We start from the raw sequence: 25,697 nt of genomic DNA on the forward strand, positions 1-25,697 counted from the left end.
GCTGCAGATCTTGAGAAAGCGCTAACCTGTTGGTTTCCACCAACGATCAGTGTTAGCTCTGCAGCGATGCCGACACAGAAGGGCCCAGAGGCCCAGTCCTGACAGGACAGGGCACCAACACTGCCCTCTGTGCTGGCTGAACGCGTGCAGCCCGACTGAAGAGCAGCCTCAGCCTCTAGAAGTAGTGTGCACTCTAAGCAAGCTCACAGGCTGAAAAACCAATCCTAAGACTGGGGAAAGGAAACTTTTAACTTGGAATCACTGCAAAGACACATGGTTTCTCCAAGTCATTTTATTAGACTGAAAAGGAACTACAAAGAACACGCCTCAAAATGCTGTACACGGTTTGTGCCCGACACCTGCAGACACTGGAGCCAGGGTGTGGACGGCAAGGGAGCCGGGGGAAAGCAGGAGGGTGGGGTGGGGCCAGGTCTCCACAGAGGTCCCATGCACTGCACACGCCCCTAACTCGGGTTCGGCTCTCCTCTGTGCAAGAGTGAATGCCTCTGGACTCAATCTGAGTCACTGTCTGTCTCGGCTTCTTTCACATCCACGCTGAATTTGTACTCCTGGTCACACCCCATGTAAGCATCACTCATGAAGTACAGGGTGTAGTTGTGGGCGCCGGTGGCCGGGGCCACGAAGTCGAGTTTCACCTGGAGACAGCAAGCACAACTCAGGGCCCGCTCAGATACCTGCCCCCTCTCGCAACCCGCGGGGGCCAGCGGACACACTCACCTTGGCCTTCTGCTGCAGGGTCAGCCTCTTGATGGAGATGAGACTGTTGGACTTGGCGTCTCCGATCACCACCCACCAGCCCTCTTCACGTTTCTGTAGTGACCAAAACCCAACAAAGTCAGTGAGTAAAACCTGATGACTGTGACACCAGGCAAAAAGTTACAAAAACAGGAAACCAGAAAGCAAGCTTTAAAAATCTTCATACCAAAAGATAATCGGATACAGGATTTTAAACTAAGGTTTCTCATGTGAACTCAATTTTTAAGTAGACAGGTGAGCTCATCTGTTGGTTCTGGCTCACTTCCTTGCCCCAGAGTACCTTCCCGTTCAGTGCCTGACACTAGGTCAAGACTCCACTATCAGACATCTAGTCTTTGAGGCTGGAAGCTTTGAGTTCCTCAGAGACGCTTTTAGGTAAAAGGCAGACATGTCAGAGGACAAAAACATGTTAACATGAGGTGAGCCTGCCAGCAGAGTGGGTCCAAAGTAGGCCTTGTGCCAGGACTTCCCTCAGCAGCCAGTCACCCAAACTGCCTTAAAGCAAAAAAACTACAGACTTCCATAAAAAGCACTCACAGCCCCCAAATTAACCCCCAGCCTTGTGACGTCATCACTGCTCTAGACCTCCCCCGCTGACGACTATGTGCCCTCGCAGCACAGACCATAGCCCACGGCAGGGCCTCGAGGGGACCCCAGGAGGCCAGTCCCAGCACATACCTGCGGGAAGAGAGGCGCGATCACAGGGCCCGTGACTTCCTCCTCCCGCTCCAGCTGCACCAGCACGACGACTGGCCCGCCACTGTGGGGAGACACCCGGGGCGCATCACAGCTGTGCCCGCTGGGGGCTGACCCGGGGCGGCGCACCCGGCCCGCGTGGCTCACCTGCGGATGGCATCCTTGTCCACCACCTCGTAGGACAGCTCGATGTTGGGGTAGCGGTTACAGAAGCGGGCCACGTCCGCGATCTGGCTGTCCGACAGCTGGAGCAAGGCGTTGCGCTCTTCGTCCTCCATTTCCATGATGTCGAAAACACTCTCCACCCCCTGGGCGGGCATCAGGGAGGTCAGGGAAGAAGGCAGACAACCGCAGAGGAAACTGGCTCCGGCGACTCATCCTCAGCCAGGTGACTCCCTGAGTACTCTAAACTTCCCTCCCCAGTGACTTCAGCCCAGACTCCCCCTGATGGAGAGAGTCCACGGGCTCCACAGAGTGGCCTTTTTTATTCCTATGCTATCAGATCATCCAAAGAACACAGCTCACAACAGTCAGGCTCCCTGGCGCCTTCTTGGGTAACACCTTCAGAGAAGCCAAACGTGACGTCTCCCCTCCCACAACCAACCCCAGTGCAGGACACCCGGCCTCCAGACTTGGCCACCCAACACTGCGATGCAGGCCCGGCTCACCTTGTCTGTGCAACGTTTGATGTGCTCGGAGGTGAAGTGCGGCAGCTGTTTCAGGTAGGAGTCCTTGGACCACATGGCTTGGGTGGCCATCTGGGCCAGCTCCATGGCCGCCAGGGCGGGGCTGAGCCACCCGTTGCTAGAGAGGACGTCCACACAGGCCTGGATGAGCCGGATGGCCTGCCGAGGGACCAGAGAGCATAAGCAGGAGTGGGCACTGCTGCCTCACACGCCACGCTCAGGCCTCCACGCCCCCGGTGCCCCGCCTCCACACCTTGCTGAGGATCTCCTCTGTATCCGACTGCAGCTCGGCACTAAGCTGCATGCGGGACAGGTGGGCCTGCAGAAGCAGGTTGGTCTTGACGTGCGGGTCGTTGAACTTAGGGTTATTCAGCTTGTGGGGGACCTTCTGGGCCAGCTGGAAAGCGGAAGAAAGAGCGGCTGGTGAACGGGTGACCCTGCCTGAGACCCACACTCAGGCCCAAAGCACCACCCGCCCCAGGCCCACAACCATTCCACACTCGGGGCAGATGATGGCTGTGGGTGGTGGGGCTTGAGATGTGTGTGGAGTGTGTGAGGAGCTCGGGGGCGGGGGAGTGGGTGTTTTCCTGACCTGACTGCAGGATCCTGTGCTCTGGGCACGGGGGCCAAGTTTCACCCAGCTCGGAAGATGCGCTCACCTGCCGCAGGAGGCTGTCCTCGTGGTGCCGGATGGGGATGTTCTCATACTCAGCCGCATTGGAGATGATCTCGATGAGTCCTCGCACCTTGGTCTTGGCGTTCAGGGACATGCTGAAGAGCTCTGAGAGAGGAAAGGAAGGACATTTGGAAAGGTCAGAGCAGGCAGAGGAGGAGTAGAGTTAACCGCTGGGCTAGCCCGGCTCCACCCTGCAACGCGTCCCTCTGACGAGCACACGAGGCCCTGGAAGCCTTGTCGTGTCGTCCCCGTGGCTGCAGGCCCCGCCGGCCCTCACCGATGGTGGTGTAGTTGATGTAATAGTAGGCGGCGATCATGCCCAGGTTCAGGGGCGCCACGTCCATCTCGTCCTCGACGCTGATGCACTTGGACTGCTCCAGGTCACTCAGGGTCTGCTCCACGAGCTCCGACAAGTGGTCAGACAGGTGACGATGGGAGATGCCTGTGAAGGTGACAGGTAAGCAGGGGTGTCCCAGGGAGACGGCGGACGAGGCCTGTGCCAACCTCCGGAGGATGCTGCGCAGCGCCACCACCGACCCTGCAGGTTGTAGTAGTTGGGGTTCTGCGTCATGCGGCGGTACAGGAAGGTCCAGGTGAGGTAGTCCACGGCGTCCTGCTTGTTCTCGATGGTCTTGGTGACGATCTCGGCGTTGAAGTGGTCGTGCATGCAGTGGTCCAGGTGAGACTCCACCGGCAAAGGCTCATACAAGAACTTCTTGAAGAAATCCTATGGCAAGAACGTCAGTGACAGTACAGTCCAAAGAAAGGCCAAGGGCAAAGAGGGCCGCTGTGCAACAGGCACGGCTCATACGAAACGCAAGAAACCAGCTGCACAGACAAGGTGAGCTGCGTCTGCACCTGCAGAGTTGGGTGTGTATGCCTGTTCCCCCTGGCATCACTGGTTATTTCTACCATGGAGGAAGGTACACCAAGCCCCACGGGCTGAGCAGGGCATGAGGAAGACAGACCCAGCCAGAGGGTTAAGATCTCAATACACAGAGTCAACAGCAGTAGCAAAAATCAAAGGCTACAAAATTCTATGCAGAGAAAGGCTTGTTACAAAAACAATGTGGAAAAGAAAAGAAAACAGAGAGAATATAAGAAAGTAAAGACACCTATAGAGAGAGATTAAAGAATCTGTTCTGAGACCCAGGCTCAGAAGCCCGTGCAAAGGCCGGGGCTGACCTTCTTGGAGCCCTGGCACATGATGACGCAGCGCCCCTCATCATCCTGCAGAGGGCGGTTGGCATGGCCCACCATCTGCAGAACATCGTAGATGGGGTAATCCACGTACCTGGAGATGCAGGGAAAAGAGGACTCAGGACGCTGCCTCCCTGAAGGTCGAAGGATAAAATGCAGACACAGGGAGACGTGGGAAATCCCAGCAAACCTCTGCGAGTGTGCTCAGTCCCTAGCGTCACGGGTTATCTATACATCAGTTTAGTTTTCAAGTGTAAGAGTCATGACGTTGTTGCTCAGGGTCTGTGAACCAAAGGTATTAACCCATCTAATGTGTGTGTGTGTGTGTTCCCTCATGTCCATCTCCTTGCGACCCCATGGACTACAGCCCGCCAGGCCCCTCTGTCCATGAAACTTTCCAGGCAAGAATACTGGAGTGGGCTAACATTTCCTCTTCCAGGGGATCTTCCTGACCCAGGATCGAACCTGTGTCTCCTGCACTGGCGGGTGGATTCTTCACCACTGCGCCACCTGGGAAGTCAACCCACCAAATGGCAATAGCCAGATAACTCCATATTAAAGCATTTGATATGTAAGGCAGGCTCCCAAACCTCACAGCCATATAGTTCATAAGTGATCAAGTCCCCCCCACTCAAATCCAAACCTAGAAGCAGGTTCAAGCATCAAAAATAAGTCTGCACAAATAAAACCCTAGCTGGGGTGGAATCCCAGCTATTTATTTCCCTAACACCTTTTCTTCACAATAGTGACCTTCTGGAAGTGCAGAGGTTACGCCCATCCTAGGAGAAAGGGGCCCATTAACACACAGCACTGGACTCACGCGTGGGTCTTGCCGTTGTAGTACTGCGTGTCCATGATGATCACCAGGTGCGCCGCCACATTCAGGCCCCAGCAGAGACTCCGAGAAGCGACCACCACCTGGATGGCCCCTGAGCGGCAGAGGGGAGGAGCAGACTGAGCACAGGGCTCCCCAGGGGGGCAGAACCTGCTGCCTCCAGGGCAAACAGTGGCTTACCCTACTCTACACTTCAGAACTCAGTGCAAAGCTGGGCGGAGACAAGGTTTCAGGACTAAGAGGCTAACGCGGTACTACAGGAGGGTCTGCCTGTCACTGCTGCTCTGCTGGGGGGCTACCCTGTAGGAAACAAGGTCACCGTGGAACAGACCCCCAAGCCCAGAGAAAGTCAGGCTCACACTCCTGCCTGACAGGCAGGCTGTGCCGACTGGAACATGCTACCACCAACTCAGCCACAGGCTGGCCAGTCCGTGGCAGCAAAATCGAGCTCTAAGGGTGCCCCAAACCACGCAGATTCAGGAGTCAGAGTGACAAGTGATTCTGGCAGGAGCACTGCCACTGCAGCTCCCAAAGCACTGTCAAAATACTACTCTGCACGAAATGCCTAACGAGAGACAAAAGCACACAGCCACCCGAGGGAGACACACAGAATGGACTCCTCCTCTAAAGCCCAACTACCCTGCTGAGTCCGTATCATGGGAAATTAGGTCTAGAGGCCAAAGGTCCAGGTCTAAAAACCCAGGTTCTAAAAGAGTACAACTTGATGTGCCTGCCTGCTTTCTCCTCTACCAAGTAGACTGTTCCACCTTCATCTCAAGGACACTGAGCTCAAATAAAAGTATTATGAAAATGAGATGCGTGCCTGCTGCCGAGAAACATCACCCACACGGGAAGTGTATCCACACCCCGCCGACACCTGGAGCGGGTCTCACTCTGCACCTCAAGGCCTGCTCTCTACCTGAGCTGAAGAGCTGCTCCACCAGGCGCCGCTCTAGGGGGCTGAGCCCCTCATGCAGGTAGCCGACTCCGTTCAGCAGCGTCTCCTTGAGCGTGCTGTCGCTCAGCTTCTCCAGGTACGGGATCAGGTCCTTCTCAGTGCAGTGCAGGAATCTGGGTGGCGGAGCGCTGACTCAGCCCGGAGCAGGGCCACACCCCCAGGGCCCCTCCCAGGGGTGCTGGCTCAGCACCCAGCCAGGTGGGGGCTGCCCCACGGCACACACGGCACCCGGCAGTGGGCCACCCACCTCTGGCGCTGGATGTCGGCTGCGCACGTGGTGAGGATGTCGATGGCGGTGAGGCGCGTCTGCTTGCGGGAGGGCACGAAGACGATGACGGGCTTCTTGGGCGAGTGCTTGGTGATGGCGTGGTACACGGGCTTGGCCATGGACAGCAGGCGAGTCTGCGTGTGGCTGATGTTGAAGCCCTGAGGCCGGGGAGGGAGAAGAGGTTAGGACCCCGGGGAAGCTGGGCGGTGGGGCCGCGCGGGAGCCAGAAGCATGGGCCCCACCTGGATGTGCAGCTCCAAGGGCACGGGGCGCACGTTCGGGTGGAAGTTGAAGGTGGAGGTGGCGCTGCAGCCCAGCCAGTGGGCCACGTCCTTCGCGTTGGAGAGCGAGGAGCTGAGAGCCACGATGCGGATGGGCCGCTCGATCTGGGAGGAGATGTAGCGCATCCGGGAACAGATGACCTCCAGGACGGGCTGTGGAGAGGGGCAACGATCACTGCAGGCCTGGGTGCTCTGGCCTCAGCCCTGAGCGCCTCCGTGGGCAGCCCAACGTCCTCAAGAGGACCTCCGAATTCTCCCTTCCGATCAGGGCTCTCCCGTCTCTGGGGGCACCTGTCCCCAGCCAATCTCCACTAAGCTATGCTGGTCTCAAAAACACCTACTAAAAAATCTCAGGTCCTCCTTTTGAGACAAGGGGACAGGCAGAAGCAGCCCCGCACCTGTGGCCCACACTTACGGCCCAGGGCCAAGGCTGCACTGCGGCCCAGCCCCGCCTCTGTGCGGCGAGGCCAGCCGTACCCCGTTCTCGCCCCCGATGAGGTGGACCTCGTCCACCACGAAGAGGTTGATGTTCTGCACGTTCTTGCGCTGCTTCCAGCGCCGGGAGAGGATGTCCCACTTCTCGGGCGTGCTGACGATGACGCTGCCCTTGCCCAGGAGCTTCAGGTCCGTGCTGGTCTCCCCGGTCAGGAGCACCACCTTCTTGCTGAGCCTGTCCTGGAACTTCTCGTACCAGTCCATGTACACCTGGCAGAAAGACGGCAGGACTCGTTCATTTGGAGAAAAACCCGAGAGGCCGACACAGAGACCTGTCGCCCTTCAGATCTCAACCGACTAGACCAAGTGACCGGAGAGCTTTTCTTTAGAGTGCAAACCGAGGAAAACGGCCCCCAGCAGGTAAAGCCTGGCCCCAGTTGGCTCCCCAAGTTTTAGGGCTCTGAAAAACCTCCATCTGGACTCGAGATGAGAACGGCTTCTAGGAAAACGCACCCAGGACGCACCTGTTCAGCGAGGGCCTCCATGGGGGTGATGTAGACACAGCGGCCCTCCGAGTTCTGCAGCAGCATCCGCAGGATGGCAAACTCCGCACAGATGGTCTTCCCGCTGCCCGTGGGGGCCCCCACAAACACGTTGTCATCGCTGTTGTACACGGTGTTGAACACTGAGAAGCGACAGAGCGGCAGTGAGACCCCGAGGGAGGCTCGACGGAGGCCATGTGGGAGAACTCTGCCCACAGGTCCAGAGAGGCAGCCAGCAGGGGCGAGGGAACGGCGCCCCGCTGCAGGCAGGCCTGCGCCTTCTCTCCCTCTCACCTGCCCCTCCCAACACGAGGAGGAGAGAGACCCCGGTAAGGAGCTCAGGTCTCCTGGAGGTCTGCCGGAGGACACAGGAGCAAAGGAGGCCGGGGCTCCCTCCTCGCTTCTCCGCCGGTCTTCTCAGCGACCAGGGTGCCAAACCAGAGGGGCCCAGCTCCCCCACTCTGGCCCTCCAAGTCCTGCCCACGCCTTCTGGGCAGCAGCTAATACACAGTGAAGCTAAACATCTAACCCCAGCCCTCACACTGGATAAAGCCCAGTCCCACTATTCACTAGGGTCTCCGCTGGCGCGCCTCTCTTGTCCTCCATTCCTCATCCACAGAACAGGACCAAGACAGCAGTGTCTCCAAAGGGAAACCATGCGTAGCACCGGTGGGAGGAAGGAACCACTCAGGCTGCACCCAGCCCAGAGAACCTGGAACACGGGGCATGCTCCGGGAACACAGCTGTCATTTCAAGCAGTGAAGCAGAGGAGGCCTCAAAGCCTTCCCACTCTGGCTCAATACTGGAATCTCCAAAGCCTGAGGAATAGCCGTGCACCATAAGACCTGCTCGACCAACCCTCTGCAGGGAGACGTGCAACAACGTGAAGCAAATCTAAGTCACCAAGGCCAGCTGAGGACAGAAAACGCCCTGGCTGCTCCCACACTTGACGCTGAGCTCCCACACCTGCCAAGCCCCTGGGCGCCCCCTCCCTCTCTTCCTGCAGAACCTACCTGTCTCCGAGGGACCTTTAAATGTCCCCAAAGGAACTGCCCGCCTGGAAATGCAAACACCTACCCTGGGTCTGGATGGGGTTGAAGAAAGGAAATTTATCCTGGTAGAGGCTCTCAAAGGCGCTATTTCTCAGGGCAGACACAGGCAAGGGCTGAAGGTCTAGCAGCTCGGTTGGGGGCGGGTACTTCTCTGGCAGGATCAGGTGCCGGAAAGAGACGGGCAGCTGGGTCTCACAAGCTGCCAGCAGAGAAACGGGAAGGGCTGTGAGCACGCTGGAAATCCCAAGGCAGCCTGCGTGTCACTCTCCCCAGCTAAGGCCAGCCCAGCACGAGGGGCTAGATCTCATCTAAGAGCCCCAGGGGGAACCTGGCCCCGGGGACCCCACGGACCCTGCGGAGCAGGCACACTCACAAAGCCAGCGGTCAGACACCACACGGATGAAGTACTGAGGGGGCAGCGGCTCAAAGACGGGAACGAAGAACGTGATGAGGTGCTCGTCCTGGGCATACTTGGCCTTGAGCAGGAAGTACTCATGGTGAAGGATCACCTCACTGTCCACGTCTTCCACAAGAATCCAGAAGGCCTCTGACGAACCGTGGACCTGCCCACCCAAGCACGAGGGACGGGAACATGAGCCGAGAGGTGGGCAAGGGGGACACACCCTCCCCCTCCTCTCGCCTCCAGGCCCCGAGGCCTGCCCCTGGCGCTCCCAGCCGGACCTTCTCATCCCACTGGAAGTCGGGCGTGATGGTCAGCTCCACCTTCAGGGTGGAGCGCGTGATTGGCTGGAGGTGCACCGACAGCTCCAGCTTGGGGAAGAGGTGGACATACTTGTGGATGGTCTTCCCCATCTTGGGCATGCGGATGAGCTCACCTGTGAGGACACGAGGGTGCACACAGCTGCAGCCCAGCCTGATGGCCGGTCTGGTGAACCCGGCCCTGAGGGAAATGGGCGGGTTCCACTCCAGGCATGGGCTCTTCCCTCCACTCAGTGGGGCCCAGGGGATTCAAAGCTCTGAGACCAAGGGCAAGGAGCCTAGCAGTAATGGGACAAGACACACGAGCGTAGGGCTTGGGGCCAGGAACAGAGAAGCAGGCACAGGGAGACATCTGAGCTGTGCAGATGAGGAGGGAAAGATGGCTTCCCACACACCTATCTCATTGTGATTCAGGTCGTACAGACGCTCAAAGGGGAAGTTCTTCTTCTCAATCTTCTTCACGACCTCCTCAGGGAGCTTCCGGAACTGGCGCAGAGGACACATGGACTGCCACCTGTCCAGGAAGGAACGGGACCTTCTTGGTCTCAACTTCTACCCCGGTGCACACATCACACGTCAGGTTGCGCTCTAAGGCTTTCCCACCAGGCCCTCGGCCGGAGGACCCCCAACGCAGGACCACGTTCCAGCTCACGGGGACTTACATGCGTTTGTCGATCATCTTGCAGAGGTTCAGGGTCTTGTCTGTAAGCTGTGCCCACCCGCGGTTCAGGACAATTTCAAAGATGGCCCGCATCAAGCGGCCAGCCGACTGGGGAAAGAGGAAGCATTTCCTCTGTTAAGTACCCATTGTCCCCAGAGCTAATGAAGCCGCTCTGCTGCTGCTGCTAAGTCGCTTCAGTCGTGTCCGACTCTGTGCGACCCCAGAGATGGCAGGCCACCAGGCTCCCCCATCCCTGGGATTCTCCAGGCAAGAACACTGGAGTGGGCTGCCATTTCCTTGTGCTCTACACACAGCTTAATCACCTCGAGCTTTGATATAATCAGCCACATCAACTCAAAAACCAAGTCCCCCATAGATGCTTGGGGACACAACAGAAACGGGGCTCGAGCTCACTGCCCAGTATTTAACATACTGTTCTCTGCATGACTTTACAGTTTTTGGCCCACTTAGCATTTAGGATCCCAGCAAGTGTAAAGGTGCTAGTGACTTGCCCTGAGGAAAAGACAGAGTAGCTAATGAAGCCTTTGGCCATTTCTAGGTTTATTTAGGAGCCCAGCAGTTATAGCGAGAAGTGCTTCTCTGCAGAGAAGCAGACATGTGGAGCCTCCCAGACCTCTCTAATGGCCTCACCTTCCCAAGAGCTCAAGATGAGCAAAACAGAGTATCCACACCATACACACAGCAGCCAACAAGCCAGCTGAGGCACAACTCAGCATTCTTCTCCCTCGCTAGTATCGGCCTCCTTTCTACCAGACACACTCAGCACAGAGGACCTGACGTATCAGGGCAGCACAACCGCACCCTCACCTGAGTAACATAGACCATGTCGGCCATTAGCGCAAAGCCCTCCAGCTTCAGCTGCGAGATGAAAGCCTGGAGCAGCACATTGATCTGGGAAAAGCAAGGAGGGCAATTACTGAACCATCCAAGGTGAGTAACGCTCCTGCTCCGGGCCTCCGTGCCAGGTAAGATCTAAAGCTCTTCGTCTACAGACACTGAGTAACTGATATTCTATGCAAAAAGAAGATGTGAGAAAGATGCAGAGACTGGGAGAAGGGAGCAGGTTACCAAGCACAAGCCCAAGCCCCAGGCTCATCTTTTAGAAGATGAGGAGAACCACCTGACTCTGTCCCGAGCAGAGAGGAGCCGGGCTCACCTTTGCACTGGGCTCCTCAATGCTCTCCTTGACGGGGATGGGCACCCTCTCCAGCAACTTCTGCAGCTCCAGTTTCTCCTCCTGCCACAAGCAGGAAGCAGGTCAAGGAAAAGCCCAGAGGTCAAGGAGAGAACCACCCGGTGACACGGTGGTGAGCACCAGCTTCCGGTTTCCACATGCTGGGTGGACTCACCTCTCTCACAGTGATGTTCTTGAACTCTGAAGACAACGAGAAGACTCTGAAGAGCTCAATCTCGCTCAGGGTGGGCTTTAGAAGCTGGTTATAAGTCTGCACCGTGTCATTGGTGATGTAGTAGTGGCTGGCTATACGGCCCAGTTCTGTCACCTATGAAGAAGGAAGACTCAATTCAAGGGCGATCATTAACAAGCAATAACCTCTCACTGTGGACGAGAGATGCCTACAGAATGAACTCACAGCAATACAAGTGCCTGGCTCGTGTGTGGGAAGAAAGACAGCACAGGGATTTCCCTGGTGGTCCAGTGGCTAAGACCCTGAGCTCCCAATGCAGGGGGATCAGGTTCAATCCCTGGTCAGGGAACTAGATCCTGCATACTCCAGCTAAAAACCCCCCATGCCACAACTCAAAAGATGCTGCATGCTGCAACGAAGAGCAAAGATCCTGCGTGCCGCAGCTAAGACCTGGCACCGCCAAATAAATTTATTTTTAAAGAAAGATGGCCCAATAAGCTGACCTACAGTGACCTGATGCCCACCCAGAAAAAGAGAGCACGATCAGCTACCACAGTTCAAGATGCAGAAAGGAGGCACCATCAGGTTGTACACCGCTTTAGAAGCTCCTAAGTGCAAAGGGCACAGTCCAATACTGCCTGTTTTTCCGCTCTTCCAAGCAAAGGGTAAGTAGACAGGCAGGCCTCCAATCAAGAAAGCCGTCTGAAAGGCTATCTCCAGGGGCTCCAACTTTTGTGGGGATCTGTGACTCCCTTCCGTGGCCCACTCACCTGGAAGTTGCCTGTCTTCTTGTCGTACTTGACCAGGTTGTTCTTATCCAGCATCAAGGCAGCGGTATGAACCAGATCCAGTCGGCGCTGGTCTAGCAGTGGGTCTCCCTTGAGGTCATCATGAGAGATGCCATAGAGGGTCGGGGACCGGAGCATTCGGATGTACAGGTAGGCGTAGCCCAGCCAGTTCACTGCATCCTATCAGAGATAGAACATGGGTCTCTGCATCCAGAACTGATGTCCACATGAAAAGCTCCCATGGAGGACTTCAGAATTAATTCCCAACTATGAAAATATGTCTTACACCACCTCATGAATGTCCATGATATTCCGTTATTTAAGAACACAGTCCTTACTGAGATTCTGGCAACAAGGGCGACTGTCACAGTGCCGCCTGAAAGCACACTCACACGGAGGACGTGGTGCCCAGGGCCGGAGGACCCCGGTGCCTATGGCCCACATCACCACACTCCTGGTGCCCCGGCCCCTCTGGAAAAAGCCAGAGGCGCTGAATGCAGAGGCCACCCACCTTTGCGTTCTGCACGTTCCCCAGCACGACCTCGGCGTTGAGCATGTCGGGCAGCTTGGACACCATCTGGCTCTCAATGGGAAGCTGCTGGTTGAGCAGCGACAGGTAGTACTGCAGCTCCCCGTGCGAGGTGATGAGGATGCCTTCGCCCTTGGTGTCGTACTGCGGCCGGCCTGCTCGTCCCAGCATCTGGGAGGAGACAGCAACCAGAGGGCCACGGCTCAGAGCTTCCGGCTCCTGACTCCGGGCTCCTACACCACAGAACCTCGCCCTCCACCTGCCCCCTTTGGGTTTTGCTGGCATCTTATACACAGCATGCTTTCCCCACCAAGAATAACTCAGAAGCTCCGTACTTGCAGGATGTCCAGCGCTCCCAGCTCAGTCCAGCGGCCCTTCTCGGGACTGTACACCTGGGTGCCTTTGATGATGACGGTGTGGGCAGGGAGGTTCACACCCCAAGCCAGGGTTGCCGTGGAAACTAAAACCTACAGAGCCAGGGCAAGGCAGTAAGGAAAACCGACCTTGCCACCAAGGGTACCTTTCCTCAACTTCTCTAGGCACCTGGCCTCAGGGCTTCCAGCAGGACTGAGGTTGGTCCCGTACTTGTCAATGAAACATCAGAATAAAGAGGAAAGGAGTCTTTGGGTTCCTCATCTCTTCAAGAATCAACATTTCAAGGCTCTAGAGACACTTAAGAGGCAGTAATGCGACCTATCTGAATCAAGGTTGTGGTTAGTCACTCGGTCGTATCCAATTTCTTGTGACCCCATAAACTGCAGCCCGCCAGGCTCCTCTGTCCATGGGATTCTCCAGGCAAGAATACTGAAGTGGGTTGCCATGCCCTCCTCCAGGGGATCTTTCCAACCCAGGGACTGAACCCAGGTCTCCCACGTTGTGGGCGGACTCTACCGTCTGAGCCACCAGGGAAGCCCGAATCAAGGTTACTAGACAATTAAAAATACAGACTGTCTTGAGAGAAGGACTGAACAAGGTCCTGACCTTATGGGGCCTCGTGTGACAGTATCTGGAGTCACCCACATCCTGGCTTTGCTGCGCTTCTCAGACGCCTTCCTAAACTTCCTCAGCTTCCCTCACGTATGACGGGAAGAGCTGAGAGAGGCGGTGTGAAGTTCCACTGACTGTACCTACCACAGCCCTCTGACCTGGGCCACCCGCGCCAGAAACAACAGAGCGCCGGGCACGAGCACGCGGCCCAGTGCCCAGCATTTCCAGTCTCCCTGCCTTAGCTCTGCCCACCCTCACCTGGATGTGTTTATCAGCAAAGAGATCCTCGACAAGTGTCCGGTCAACTCTGGTCATGCCCGCGTGATGGATAGCAAAGCCATAGGGCAGCAGGTCCTTCAGCTCCAGGTTCTGGGCAGCAGAGAAAGAACAGGTGACAAGGCAAGCCCGCCGGAGGGGACTCTCCCGGAGAGGAAGCAAACCTCCTCAGCCAAGACCTTGCCCCTTGTCCAGTCCACAGACACAGCCAGTTACACCCTGCCCTGTGAAGCAGCAATGCCAGGCAGCCCCAGAGGACGGCCCAGCCGATGTGGATGGAGCCAGTGACCAGGGAGGAACAAGGGACCCGGGCCTGCCCCCCTCACCTTGCACTGCTCAGCTTCTGTCCGGAGGACCTCTGTGGAGGCCGAGCCCTCTCTCAGAAACAGACCCAGCGTGTCCTTCTCCAGGCACATGTCCCGGATGGCCCTGGCTGTCTTCCCGGTCTCCTTCCGGGAGTGCACAAATACCAGTACCTGCAGAGAAGCCACAGTTGGCCCCAGTCAAGGGACACCGCTCCAAGAGCCACTCCCCGGCCTCAGGGAGTCGGCAGCAGGAAGCAGAGGCTGCACCATTAGCAGGCCAGAAACTGAGGTCTTGAAGAGGGGAGATGGTAGGAACGCACACCAGCTTGGAGCCTAACGGAGCCCTCAAGACCCTAAGCAAACAAACCTACCAAGTATGAGGGTCCTGGCTCATGACGAGGACGAGAGTCCTGTTACTAGGAAACCCAACTAACTCCTAACACTTTGTCTTTAATAGCAAGTTTAAATATAGCATAGATGAAAATTCAGGAGTCTCAATTAAAAATTTGTGTTCAGGTATCTGATGAGATTCTAAACAGCTGAGACACGTAACAGGCACTGGCCTACATAAGCGGACTTAGGAAATAAGTCTCAGTAGAAAACTAGCACCATTTTATAGGAAATAAAAGTCGTCCGTCTTTCTTGCCAAGAAAAGATTTGTCCCTTCCTCTAAATCCTTATACTTCTTTTTATGAGACCAAATACAGTGTTCAATTAAAAAATTACATCACACTGTCCAGCAAAACGCCCTTTCACTAAGTTTCCATTTTTATCTTTATTTTTAGAATATTTTTAGTGTAAGCCACTCAAATCTTTCATGGAAGAACCTTTGATAATCTAGATAGATAGACTGCTTATCTGTGCATGGGGATTCCTTTTCTGGGCGTTTTATTATTACAGATTCAGTTTCATGTTTTATCTATTTCTTCAAGGCTGTTTTGCTAGTTGGTAGTTTCTAGGAGACTAGCTCACTTCTTTAAGGTTGTCAAATGTAAGTGTAAGGCTGTTCACAGTATTCCTTTAACAGCCTTTCAAACGCAAAGGTAACGGGTCCTGTAGTAACATCCCACTGCATTTCTGGTGCTGGTGATTTGCTTTGTTTCTTTCTTTGCGTCTATCAGTGCTGCCCAGTTATCAGTAAGTCAAACATTCAAAGAGGTCAGGAGTGACAAGAAACCATGACAGACCTGATTTTTTCCAGCATGTTCCATGATTTTCTCATAGACAATTTCATTCATGATTTGGAAACGCTTGATGGCTTTCTTCTCCGTGATGCCCACATACGTCTGTTCTAGAGGCACTGGGCGGAAGCTAAAAGTTTAATAGTCAAATCAATGAGACTTGGGCACAAAACACTGAATAAAAAGTCCTTTTCACTGCCAGGAGTGATAGGCCTCTTTTAGGATTTGTACCACATCAAAACTAAGGGCCATTCTAAAACTCGAATCTAACAGAGCTCCTTGGCAAAGAAGGAAGACATCAGGAAGGTCACCCTGCTTAAACTTCTTCCCGTCTCTTCTCTTACCTGTTGTCAAAGTAGAAGAGGCCCTTGGCAGGATCTACACGTAGAAAGGTAGCCACATCTTCATAGTTGGGGAGGGTGGCGCTAAGGCCAATGAGGCGGACGTCCTCCTGGGTCATTTCAATGTTCCGGATGGCCCTGGCCACCAATGCTTCTAGGACAGGACCTCTGTCATCATGGAGAAGATGGATCTCATCCTAAGGAATGGGAGGGCAGCAAATTACCTTTGGGACCAGACAAATGAGGCCCCCTTTCCTGAGAGCAGTCCCGTTTTTTAAATACATAACTACTATTGCAAATGAAGAAGACAAGAAAAGGGATCCCAAGCCAGGGACTCTCAAAGGATGAGGCAGTATTCACCATGAAACATCCCAGCAAACGTGCTGAGCATGAGCTGCTTTGCTCCAGTTCAGGGGGACAATGCGTTACGGTCAGGGAAATCTGACACTTGGGTAAATGAATTCCTAGCTCACCTCAAAGATAGATTTCTTTACTAAAAATGAAGCTTCTGATGAGACCAAATTTGTATCAAATTAAGTCTCACCTCTAGGCAGTTATCTTTACCAAGAGCAAACAATATGATGGATCAAATAAAGAACCCACATAGCCTAAGGCAGTGCATGCCAAATCTCAGCAGGCATTCAAAGCAAACGGAGCCCTTACTAAAAGGCAGACTGTGCTTCAGTAGGTGGGAGTGGGGCCAGGGACTCTGTATTTCTAACAACACTTGGAGTAGCAGGCTCTAGGCAGGGGATGGCCAACTCTTTCTTGAAGGCCAGAGAGTCAACATGTAAGGTCTCCTTTCTGCTTCCCTGGAAAACCTAAAGAAACTACTCTCAGACTGCCGTTCCTCCCTGAGGGCCTCTGTGTATTCAGAACACCATATCCTGACTCCTACTCATTCCCTGTGAAAAGGGATTACTTATAAAGCCCTTTTAGTTCTGGGAATACGCAAGCAGCTTTCTAAATTGTCTGTTTACATTTATTTCAAAATATTTCAGACATAAAAAGCCACAAACGATACGGCAGACACCATGCCCTTCCTGGGAAGTGTTTCCACTTCGTGCAGACCCTCACTTAGCAGTAAGAGCAATGCTGACAGCAGCCGCTGTTACAAAGGCCAGTGACTGGGGGACGGGCCCTGAGGAACACAGAGTGAGAGCCCGGCAAGCCCTCCTCGCTGGCCGGCCTCCACGTCCCCACCAGGCCGCCCTGCTCACCAGGATGACGAGCCGCACGAGCTGGGTGTAGGTGCGTTCCCCGCCCTTGCGGGTAATGATGTCCCACTTCTCGGGGGTGCAGACGATGATCTGGGTGGCGCTGATCTCCTCCTTACACAGCTGGTGGTCGCCAGTCAGCTCCGCAACAGTGATGCCATATGTGGCCAGGCGCTGGGTGAAGGAAAGGCACGTCAGGCAAGAACGCTGGGGGGTGGGGTGGGGGCCAGACTCCACGGTCTCTGTGAAGTCTGAGTGCGGGGTGTTAGAGGCAGGCATCAGCCCTTCAGAGAAATACCAAGTGTATGAGATCAGTGATACGAACGCTTATTTCTAAGACAAATCTGGACTTCCCTCGTGGACCAGTGGTTTCGACTCTGTGGTTCCACTGCGGAGGGGCTAGGTTCGATCCTGGTCGGGGAACTAAAACCCCACATGCCACACAGCATGGCCAAAAACTAAAAATTAGTAAAATAATAAAGATTCTCTGGGAGCTCTACACACAAGAGCGGAAATGGAAGCTTACAGAAAACAGACCTGGAGCAACATCAGGCCTGTTACCAAGCACTCATGTGAGTGCTTCATAAATATTCCAATAATGCAAATGATACCAACTGCAGAAAACGGCTAAAAAGGAGATTAAAAAAATAGTAAACCCTTGTTAAAACCCAAAACAGACCCAGGACTTTCTTACTTCATAAACACTCTATATGGGTCAAGCTCCATCTTTGAAGGAAGAAAGAAATACCACATGAGGTGTTCTGGAAATGCAGCGAGAATGTAAGGCGAGAAGCAGAGAAGCACCAGAGCCATCCCCAGGACTTTGAGAGCTGTACCCAACACCTTCTGGAGGGAAGTTCCACCCTCTTACCTTTCCAAAACTGCCCACCATCTCCTGCACCAGAGACCGCATGGGGGCGATGTAGATGATCTTGAAGTCGTCCACGTTGATGGTGCCGTCCATGTTAATGTGCTTCCCTATCTCTCGGAGCATACACATCAGGGCCACGTTGGTCTTCCCAGCACCCTAGGGATAGGGACAGGAAGGCCTGTGTACCTAGTATACTCACTGCCCCAACTTCCAAGGGCTTATCACCAAAACAGAGTGTGTCTGGGGAATTTTATCTTACCATTTAACACCTCTTCCGCCAAAGGATACAGAATTAAGGAGTAAGGATGGAGAGGAACCTAAAACACACACCACGCTCCACAAGAAAAAGGCAGCTAGGGCAGTGCTTACTGTAGGAGCGCAGAGCAGCAGATTTTCATCCGTCTCCAGGGCGGCACGGTAGAGCTTACTCTGGATCCGATTCAGGGTTTTGAAGCCCTCAAAGCCAGCCTGGGCATACTTGGGCAGCTTCTCCACTGGAAGAAGTTGCTAGAAAAAAGAAAGGCCGTGTGCATCATATTAGCAACATCCCTGAGCAGGCCATGGCTTTGCAAGATTATACTTCCTGGAAAGCTCTGTGTGTAACTCTCCTCTGAAAGTCAGACCAGAGAGACCAATACTGCCCCCTGGGCTCAAAATCAAAATGGGAAACCCAGCAGCAGCTTCCAGCTCTGGAATAAATCTATAAGACAAGGCCACGTGGAATGGGTTGAAATACAAACTAGAAGGGAGGCAAAGTGAGCAGAAAACTGAGAACAGCAATCCCCTCACTTCTTCAGAGCCGAAGGGCTTGGGCTTCAGGGCAGGCACGTGCACCTCTTCGTAGCCCTTGCGCTGGCGCCGGAAGGACCCGTCAGGAAGCTGGCAGCGTTTGTTGGCCATAAAGTGGCTCCCCTGGGTAAATACAAGGTCCTCCAAGTCCAGAACCTGCCGCGGAGCCAGTGCCTGGTAATATGTGAAGAACAAGAACACACAGGAAGTGAGCGAGCTGCGCAAACGAGTCTCCACCCTCCACAGCCTTGGACATGACCCTGGTCCCTACCTCTCCGCCCTGGTCCAGATCCATGGTTTCCAGGTCCGTGTCCATCCGGGACTGACGTACTCGCTCTCTGCGGGACCGTTCCTCCTGGGGTGGGGAAGACAGAAACAATAGCAACAGTTCATCACCACCCCAGCTTCTTGTCCTTTTCAGTCCCTTAGCTGAACTTGACTCACAGCTACTGACTAGCAAGTCCTGAAACAGACAGATGGCCCTTTATGTTCAGACACCTGCCATGGGGACCACCAGAATGACAGTATCAGATCATTTTCAAGGGACTATACATAGTGTAGAGGTCTCAAAAGTCAACATTCAACACCCCAGCACCAAAGGCTACCCCTGAGGGGCAGAGTGTGGGTTCTGTGTTCAGCAAACATGTGTTGTGTTCCTGTGCTGTCAGCAGACACGACTTATTGTGTGAAAAGAGGAAGACCCAGGTGCTGGTGATGACAGCAACAGGTCAGTGGTCTCTCAACAACATCAGCGTGAAGGCACTGGTTCCACTCTGTACCGAGGACCACACTCAGAGCATCTGGAGAAACACTTCACTTCTTCAACTGCCTCCTTTAATAGGAATTTGGCTTTATGCTGTAAGCTTCTAACTGGTGTCTCTTTTCCAAAGCAAACACTCTAGCTCAGCAATTGGAGAGATAAACAACCCAGCCCTCACCCGGATTAGGTCCTCCTTCTCCGTTTCGTGCAGCTGGTAGAGGAACTTGGACAGCTCTGGGTCAGCCTCCATCTTGCCCATGATCCTCTCCTTTTCAGCTTCACTCTGTGCACTGGCCAGCAAGGTGCAGTACAAAACTGCCAATAACAAAAGGAAAAAGGGAAGACAAGATATAAAAACAACCTTCAACCTCGGGGTAGAAAGAAAAATAACCAAGTGAGCTGTGAAAGCAACACAACCTCCATCTCTCTCTCTCACACAAACACGTACAGAAGGGTCCACAATCTACTCACTCATCATCCTGTGCTGCCGCAACACCTTGATAAAATCAAAAGTGTTGAAACCGAGGAGCAGAACCAGCTGGTTCTCACACTCCCGGTCGTCGCTGGCCGTCTGCAGAGAGAAGGTAACACCACGATTAAGGCCACAGCCACCCGCTTCCTGCACTGCCCCATCTCCTAAGCTACAGGGGACACGAGAACGGAGTCCGAGCCGTACCTTCAAAATCTCCAACACCTCATCTGCCTTCTTCTGTGACACAATGGCATCATCGTAGAAGCGACTGAGCTGCCGCTGAAGCCAAAAGGCATCAATGTCCCGAGGGTGCAGATCCTTCTTCTTGGAACTCATCAGTTCCCCTGAGGCCACAAGCTACGAAGGAACCATGCACTGGGCTCACCCTGTTGCCCTCTGCCCCAAGCGCTTTCTCACCGTCCTGCAACAAAGCTCTGCAGCCTACTCACAGCCTACCCTCTTCTGAGGGCTTTCTGATGAGAAGCACGGGATGGGGGGCGGGGTGAACTCTGCTATATTGAATTCAGAAGCACACCAACCCAAGATTTCATCAACACATGCCTTTCAGAAGCAGGGTGCATCGACATATATACAATACACGGGTAAAGCAGACAGCTGGTGGGACGTTGCTGTTGAGCACAGGGAGTTCAGCTCTGTGCTCTGTGACGACCTAGAGGGGGTAGGATGGGATGCAGGGTGGGAGCAAGGCTCAAGGGAGGGGACATATGTACACATATAGCTGATTCACGCTACTGTGTAGCAGAAACGAATACAACATTGTAAAGCAATATCTTCCAATTAAAATAAATAAACCACTTACATGGGGGGGAGTGACTGAAATCTTAACGAAAATCAAGACTCTACACATTTATTACAGCTCACCCTATAAAAGGGTAGCTCAATAATAAGAGGACCAAGGTACGGGACAAAGTGCTTCACCCAGAATTCACCTGCACTGCGCCAACGGGCAAGGGTAACCTTCACTCACATTAGCTGAGAGGGTGCAGCGCACCACGGCCTCATCCCCTTCCATGTCGTCGTCAGACGCCTCTTCACGAACCTCCCCGTACACATCTTCATCACCTTCCTGTGGAAACAGCCCCAAGCCCAGCGCTTCTGAAGCTGATCCTGGCATCCCCAAAGAACCTCCCCTTTGCGTCTCACTTAAAAGCGCGCTCCAGGGTTACAGCAAAGGCGTCTGTGGTGAAACCAAGCTTATTGGAAGTAGGGTCAGCCTCACTTCAGAGCACGTTTAATGGACGGATAATACAGAAGCACGCACGGGAAAGCAGCAGTGACCAGGAGTGTGCAGACCACACTTCACCTGCTCACTACTGTCCTTACTCACACTGTACTGTGTACTGAGCACACGGTCGTGTGAAAAGCAAGTCCGTGATAACAAGCATTTACTCTTTGAATAAATGCTCTCAGCAAAGCATTCTTCCAATTTGTTGCTACTTGAAACCATAAAATCCTACTATTGCAGGAGGGGACTTGGCAGTTTTCTGTTTCAATCATCTCATTTGATAGACGGAGACACGGAAGCAAAATGACCTCCCTGAGATACAAGATCAAAACTCAGCCCTCCTGGCTCCCAAGTCAGTGCTCTTTCCTCTGACTCTCCTGTGCAATCCCTTCCTCCTGTCCTAGTTTATGATACTGCAAAGTCAGCATTAATGATCAGGAGTCAAACGCACCCACTGAGAATTCAAATGCAACTCTGCACATTTTTTTCAAGTGTTCCACTGGTTCCTGTTTTTATTTATAGTCAAGAAATCCTAGTTAGATGGTAAACCTCAGTCACTGCTGCAACTGTTACTGAAACAACCACGCACAAAATACAGGCGCGTTTTTGGGCAAACGTGCATTCTTTTGAAACTGGCAGTAGTACTAAGAAGAAGAAAACTAACACAAGGTGAAAAAGCACCAAAACGTGACAGCGTGTTCCGCAGTGAAACATACACTGTGCTTTTTTCTTCTTGCTGATCCACTTGGTTTATCGTCAATTATCATACAATTAATGTAAGTTCAAGTTTGCTTTACAGTATCAAAAGACAACCACAACAATTTCTCAGCAAAATACTACTGATGCCCAAGTGTGACATCCACACAACACCATAAAACTTACCTGGCTTAAGTTAGGTAGCTTCTTTACACTAGAAGTGGTCCCCTCACCATAACAATTTAAAAAAGACTAGTCTGGGTTTGTTTATCACTTACCTCCTCATCAGACTCAAACTGTACATTCACACCATATGTCTCATCAATGTTGTCGTCTGAAACAGTGAGGGATTAGAAAAAGACGACAAGGAACAGTTAGTGAAATGAGGCACTCGGGAGCTAATTTCCTCCCTAACTGCCTGACGGGCCTCTCCTCAGGACACATCTAAGGTCTAAAGACTCACAAATGATCAACAATAGAGGGCCTTCTGCGCTGCCACCACGAGGCTTGCTCCAACCTGCCAGCTTCGGACACAACCGCTCTGCCTCCTCAACCACGTGCACACCACCCCCATCCAGGCGCTGGCCAAGTTTTCTCCCACGTTCCATACAATAAAAGGGTCTCAGAGTAAGAAATAGTGGCTGGAATCTAGGGATGCTGGTATCCACCAATCGTAACTCCTCCAAAAACAGCAAATAGGATATGGGACACTTTTAAGGCATCTTTCAGCTGCTTTAATAACTGAGGTTGGATCATGTTGAGGGGTCAACAAGCAGCCAGGTAACACGGTCTGGACACCAAGAGCTCCTTACCCATATTCTGGATCTCCTTGTCTCCACCGTAGTCTGTGATCTTTTTGCCCAAGTTTACTAGCACATGGTATCTGGTATCATCTGTCTGACCCAGCAGCAGATCAATCTCCTTTCTCCTTTCCTTGTCCCGAAGCTTTTCATTCTTTAAAACAGCGAGAACTTCATCTGCTGCCCCACAAAGAATATCACGTGGCTGGAGGCAAAAAAAAAAAAAAAAAACTTAGAAAGAAGAGACCAAGACGAAGAACATCACTGATGGGCTTTACACGACAACAGGATGTGGAGAGCCATATGTCTCTTAAAGCCTACATACCAGGTTCTGATTATTTTCACTCATGTTAATTTAAAAATGCCACCAAGGGTCACACAATTGAAGGGAGACCCCTCTGTTTCAAAAAAAGATTACATTCAAAAAAGAAGGGGGGCTTCCTGGTGGTCGAGTGGTTGGGACTCCACACTTCCACTGCAGGGAGAAAGGGTTTAACCCCTGGCTGGGGAACTAAGATCCCACAAGCCATACAATGTAGCAAAAAAATAAATAAAAAATTAAAAAAAAAAAAAAGAACTTGCACAGCCATCTGCCACATTCCTCCAGATGACAGAGGCACTTGGCAGGCTTGCTCTGGCCTGCTGAGCTTTTGGTAATTCTTTCTCCTCACCTCCTCTAGCAACCACCTCACCAGAGTCTCTCAGAGACTCACAGAGGGCCTTAATCTAATCACGGACAATCTTAAGAGCACAGATTCCGAATACAGACTACCTGGGCTCATACCCTAGCTCTGCCAAACACTACTTCCATGACTTGGGAAAGTTACTTAAGTATCCTTTGCCTCACATCTCTCCTGCAAAATAAAAAATGAATATTAATAGCACCTAGTCACAGAGCCAACGAGACTGAAAGAGGTGCTACCTCACGTAAAGTAAACATCAGCCACTTCTGCACACACAGGAAAAATCCACAAACAAGGTTCCTCTGGGGCCTCCTAGCTGTGACTTCCTCCCTCTCCAAAAACACGTGGCTTCGCCCTCTGGCTGCCTCACCTGGTCCCCAAGGGCAGCCTGGATGAAACTGAGCAGCACTTCATAGGTCTCCCGGGTCTCCTTGGTCTTGGGCTTATAGATGATGCCCACCATCTCATCGATGCCCTCTGAGAGCAGAGTATAGCCCTTCATCTTGTTGATGTCGTGCCGGTCCTCATCACGCTTTCTTCGCCTAACAAACACATAGTATGACACTGAACAGGCAGAACCTTCCCTGTTAATGTAAGACTCAAGCCCACTCTCCTCTCCTCAGCTTCATGATTCACAGGTAGTATTTAAAACCACAAATGTGTGCCTCAGCAATTGATGCCCATTTGGCCTTGGTCACTTGCAGGAGTATCTCTGTGGGAACACAGTAAGAGCAAGGGGATCCCGTCATCCTCTCACTAGATCACTGCATGCTATGAGACATCCTCCCCATTCATTTAAAAAGACAACCCTTTCTACTTTGTATGACAACATTATATGATTGGATTTGACTAGTTTTCATCCCTCAGACACATCTTCCTTTCTCTGCAAGACAACTGAAGCTCCAAAGGAATCTACTGCCATTGATTCCTGGAAAAGAAGTCATACTCTTGCAAAATGGAGGACCAATGATATGTAACTCATCTCAAACATAACTGCTTTAATCAAAACTGGACCTACGAATTTTTGAAACTTCATCATGGGACAGATGATGATCAGGTTCGAAGGATAACCGTGAGATAAAGTTCAATGATTCTTTAAAGTCTGGAAAAATATCACCCTTCCCCAAAGTAAAAAACCAACTAAAAGGCAAAACAAAACACCGGCCTTTCAGGCTCGAATGGTAGTTTATAACAACAAAAGAAAAAGCAGGCAAGAGCAAACAAAAGTAGAGGAAAGTTAGTAATAGAAGAAAAGAGTTACTGTGACAAGAGTTTACCAAGTCTTGAAAATACCATGAAGAAAATTAACACCTCTCTATGGATGAGATACACATGCTGGAAAAGGGTCTAAAAGCTGTTTCCCACTTCAGGTACACTTGTTAAGGCCAAAGAATCTTTCAATTCTTATGTTTTTACCTTCACTGAGTTGTCTTAATGCCACTGATGGCTCATCCTGCACCAAGCAATTCAGCAAAACCACTGCTCAAATACCAAGGGAAAATGGATTCTGCATCTGAAGAAAAATCATGTTTTCCCTTTGATACTCACTTAGCTCGTCTTTCCTCTTGCATCTGTGGTTTGGTTCGTTGAGCCTTATCTCCCATCCGGGTACCCTCCAGCTTCCCAACCAGGGATAGCACTTCTCCTGTGGGTTCATCCCGGCGGGTCCGGTCAATGAGAGAGCGATCAGCTTGGAGAACAAGATTCGAGTTCTGAAAAGACCACAATATTATTGAAGCTCTGAGGTAAGCAGGACTCAACGCCTATATCACAGGGATACCAGCTGACAACAAAGGAAGAATCGGAGCGACCAAGTGTCGATAATCACTAATCGGAATAAAAAGATGTTTTCCTTGAGAAGCACATCCTATAATCGCGCATGAGCAAAGGGCAAACAAATCAATATAATAATCACTGCTTCTAACACTGCTCATAATAATTCCCACCTGGGAGAAGCGTCGGGCACGTTGGGGATGACACATGGAAGGGGGCGGGAAGAGCGCTGACGGGACCGGGACAGACACTCTTAACAGAGCTCTTACCCATCCCGGTAAGAACTGAGCCCCAATCACCAGTGGGGTTATTCACATCGCCGTGTACCCCCACCTTCGCCGGGTTCTGATTTCTCCTCTGCTTTCGCGGTTCTCGCGTAGACCTTTAGACTGAAAACTCCCTTCTTCAGCCTCCAGCTCCCTATCGGACTCCCCCGCCCAGAGCCCTCCGCCGAGCCCATACGCACCGCTTTGTACTCGTACTGCAGGCTACGGGCGGTTACATCCGCCATGGCCGCGGCTGCTCAAGAGTCTCAGAGCTCCGCTCCCCGGACCACACGCTACGAACGGTCGCCGATCTCCGCTACCACCGTGCCGGAACGACGCAGGAGAGACGCACTGCAGCGGACAAAGAGGGAGAGATGGATTCCCTTCCGCTTCCGGGTCGGACGCCGGAAGTGCAGTCGGGAAATAGACCGGGCGTGTGATCTCCGATTTGGGACCGGCGAATCCTGGTACCCTCGAACGATCGTTCCGGAATCACGGCCCGTACTCCCCTGGGCTCTGGCCTTCGGCTCCCGAAGACTTCC

At 52.8% G+C, this 25,697-nt stretch overlaps 1 protein-coding gene across 1 annotated transcript; it reads right to left on the reverse strand.

Moving 5' to 3' along the window:
• Positions 1-277: 277 nt before the first annotated feature.
• SNRNP200 (small nuclear ribonucleoprotein U5 subunit 200) lies at positions 278-25,539 on the reverse strand. Its single transcript, XM_019969673.2, has 45 exons — positions 25,356-25,539; positions 24,665-24,828; positions 23,487-23,658; positions 22,446-22,638; positions 21,912-21,967; positions 20,680-20,778; positions 19,896-20,048; positions 19,691-19,790; positions 19,398-19,534; positions 18,731-18,814; positions 18,460-18,633; positions 18,040-18,177; positions 17,671-17,826; positions 16,803-16,973; positions 15,586-15,779; positions 15,248-15,371; positions 14,082-14,231; positions 13,738-13,848; positions 12,828-12,959; positions 12,475-12,663; positions 11,946-12,143; positions 11,158-11,310; positions 10,965-11,045; positions 10,616-10,699; positions 9,789-9,895; positions 9,522-9,640; positions 9,088-9,242; positions 8,780-8,969; positions 8,432-8,605; positions 7,337-7,497; positions 6,855-7,082; positions 6,339-6,530; positions 6,076-6,254; positions 5,790-5,941; positions 4,856-4,964; positions 4,021-4,129; positions 3,373-3,562; positions 3,113-3,277; positions 2,819-2,940; positions 2,413-2,556; positions 2,142-2,318; positions 1,621-1,781; positions 1,456-1,537; positions 739-831; positions 278-656 (listed from the first exon to the last, which is right to left on the reverse strand). The coding sequence occupies exons 1-45, from the start codon at positions 25,398-25,400 to the stop codon at positions 513-515; spliced, it is 6,411 nt and encodes a 2,136-aa protein (XP_019825232.1). The 5' UTR covers positions 25,401-25,539; the 3' UTR covers positions 278-512.
• Positions 25,540-25,697: the final 158 nt, after the last annotated feature.

Source organism: Bos indicus, chromosome 11 (assembly GCF_029378745.1).
Source record: "Bos indicus isolate NIAB-ARS_2022 breed Sahiwal x Tharparkar chromosome 11, NIAB-ARS_B.indTharparkar_mat_pri_1.0, whole genome shotgun sequence".
Classification (NCBI taxonomy): domain Eukaryota; kingdom Metazoa; phylum Chordata; class Mammalia; order Artiodactyla; family Bovidae; genus Bos; species Bos indicus.

What these genes read in the sequence shown, in the direction of transcription:
- SNRNP200 (XM_019969673.2), bottom strand. Translation starts at nt 25,400, where the DNA reads ATGGCGGATGTAACCGCCCGTAGCCTGCAGTACGAGTACAAAGCG. An exon ending in GGTGTCTGACCGCTGGCTTT is followed by an intron (nt 8,606 to 8,779) that starts GTGAGTGTGCCT and finishes CTCTGCTGGCAG; the next exon opens with CTTGTGAGACCCAGCTGCCC. An exon ending in TGTGCCAGGGCTCCAAGAAG is followed by an intron (nt 3,563 to 4,020) that starts GTCAGCCCCGGC and finishes TTCTTGCCATAG; the next exon opens with GATTTCTTCAAGAAGTTCTT.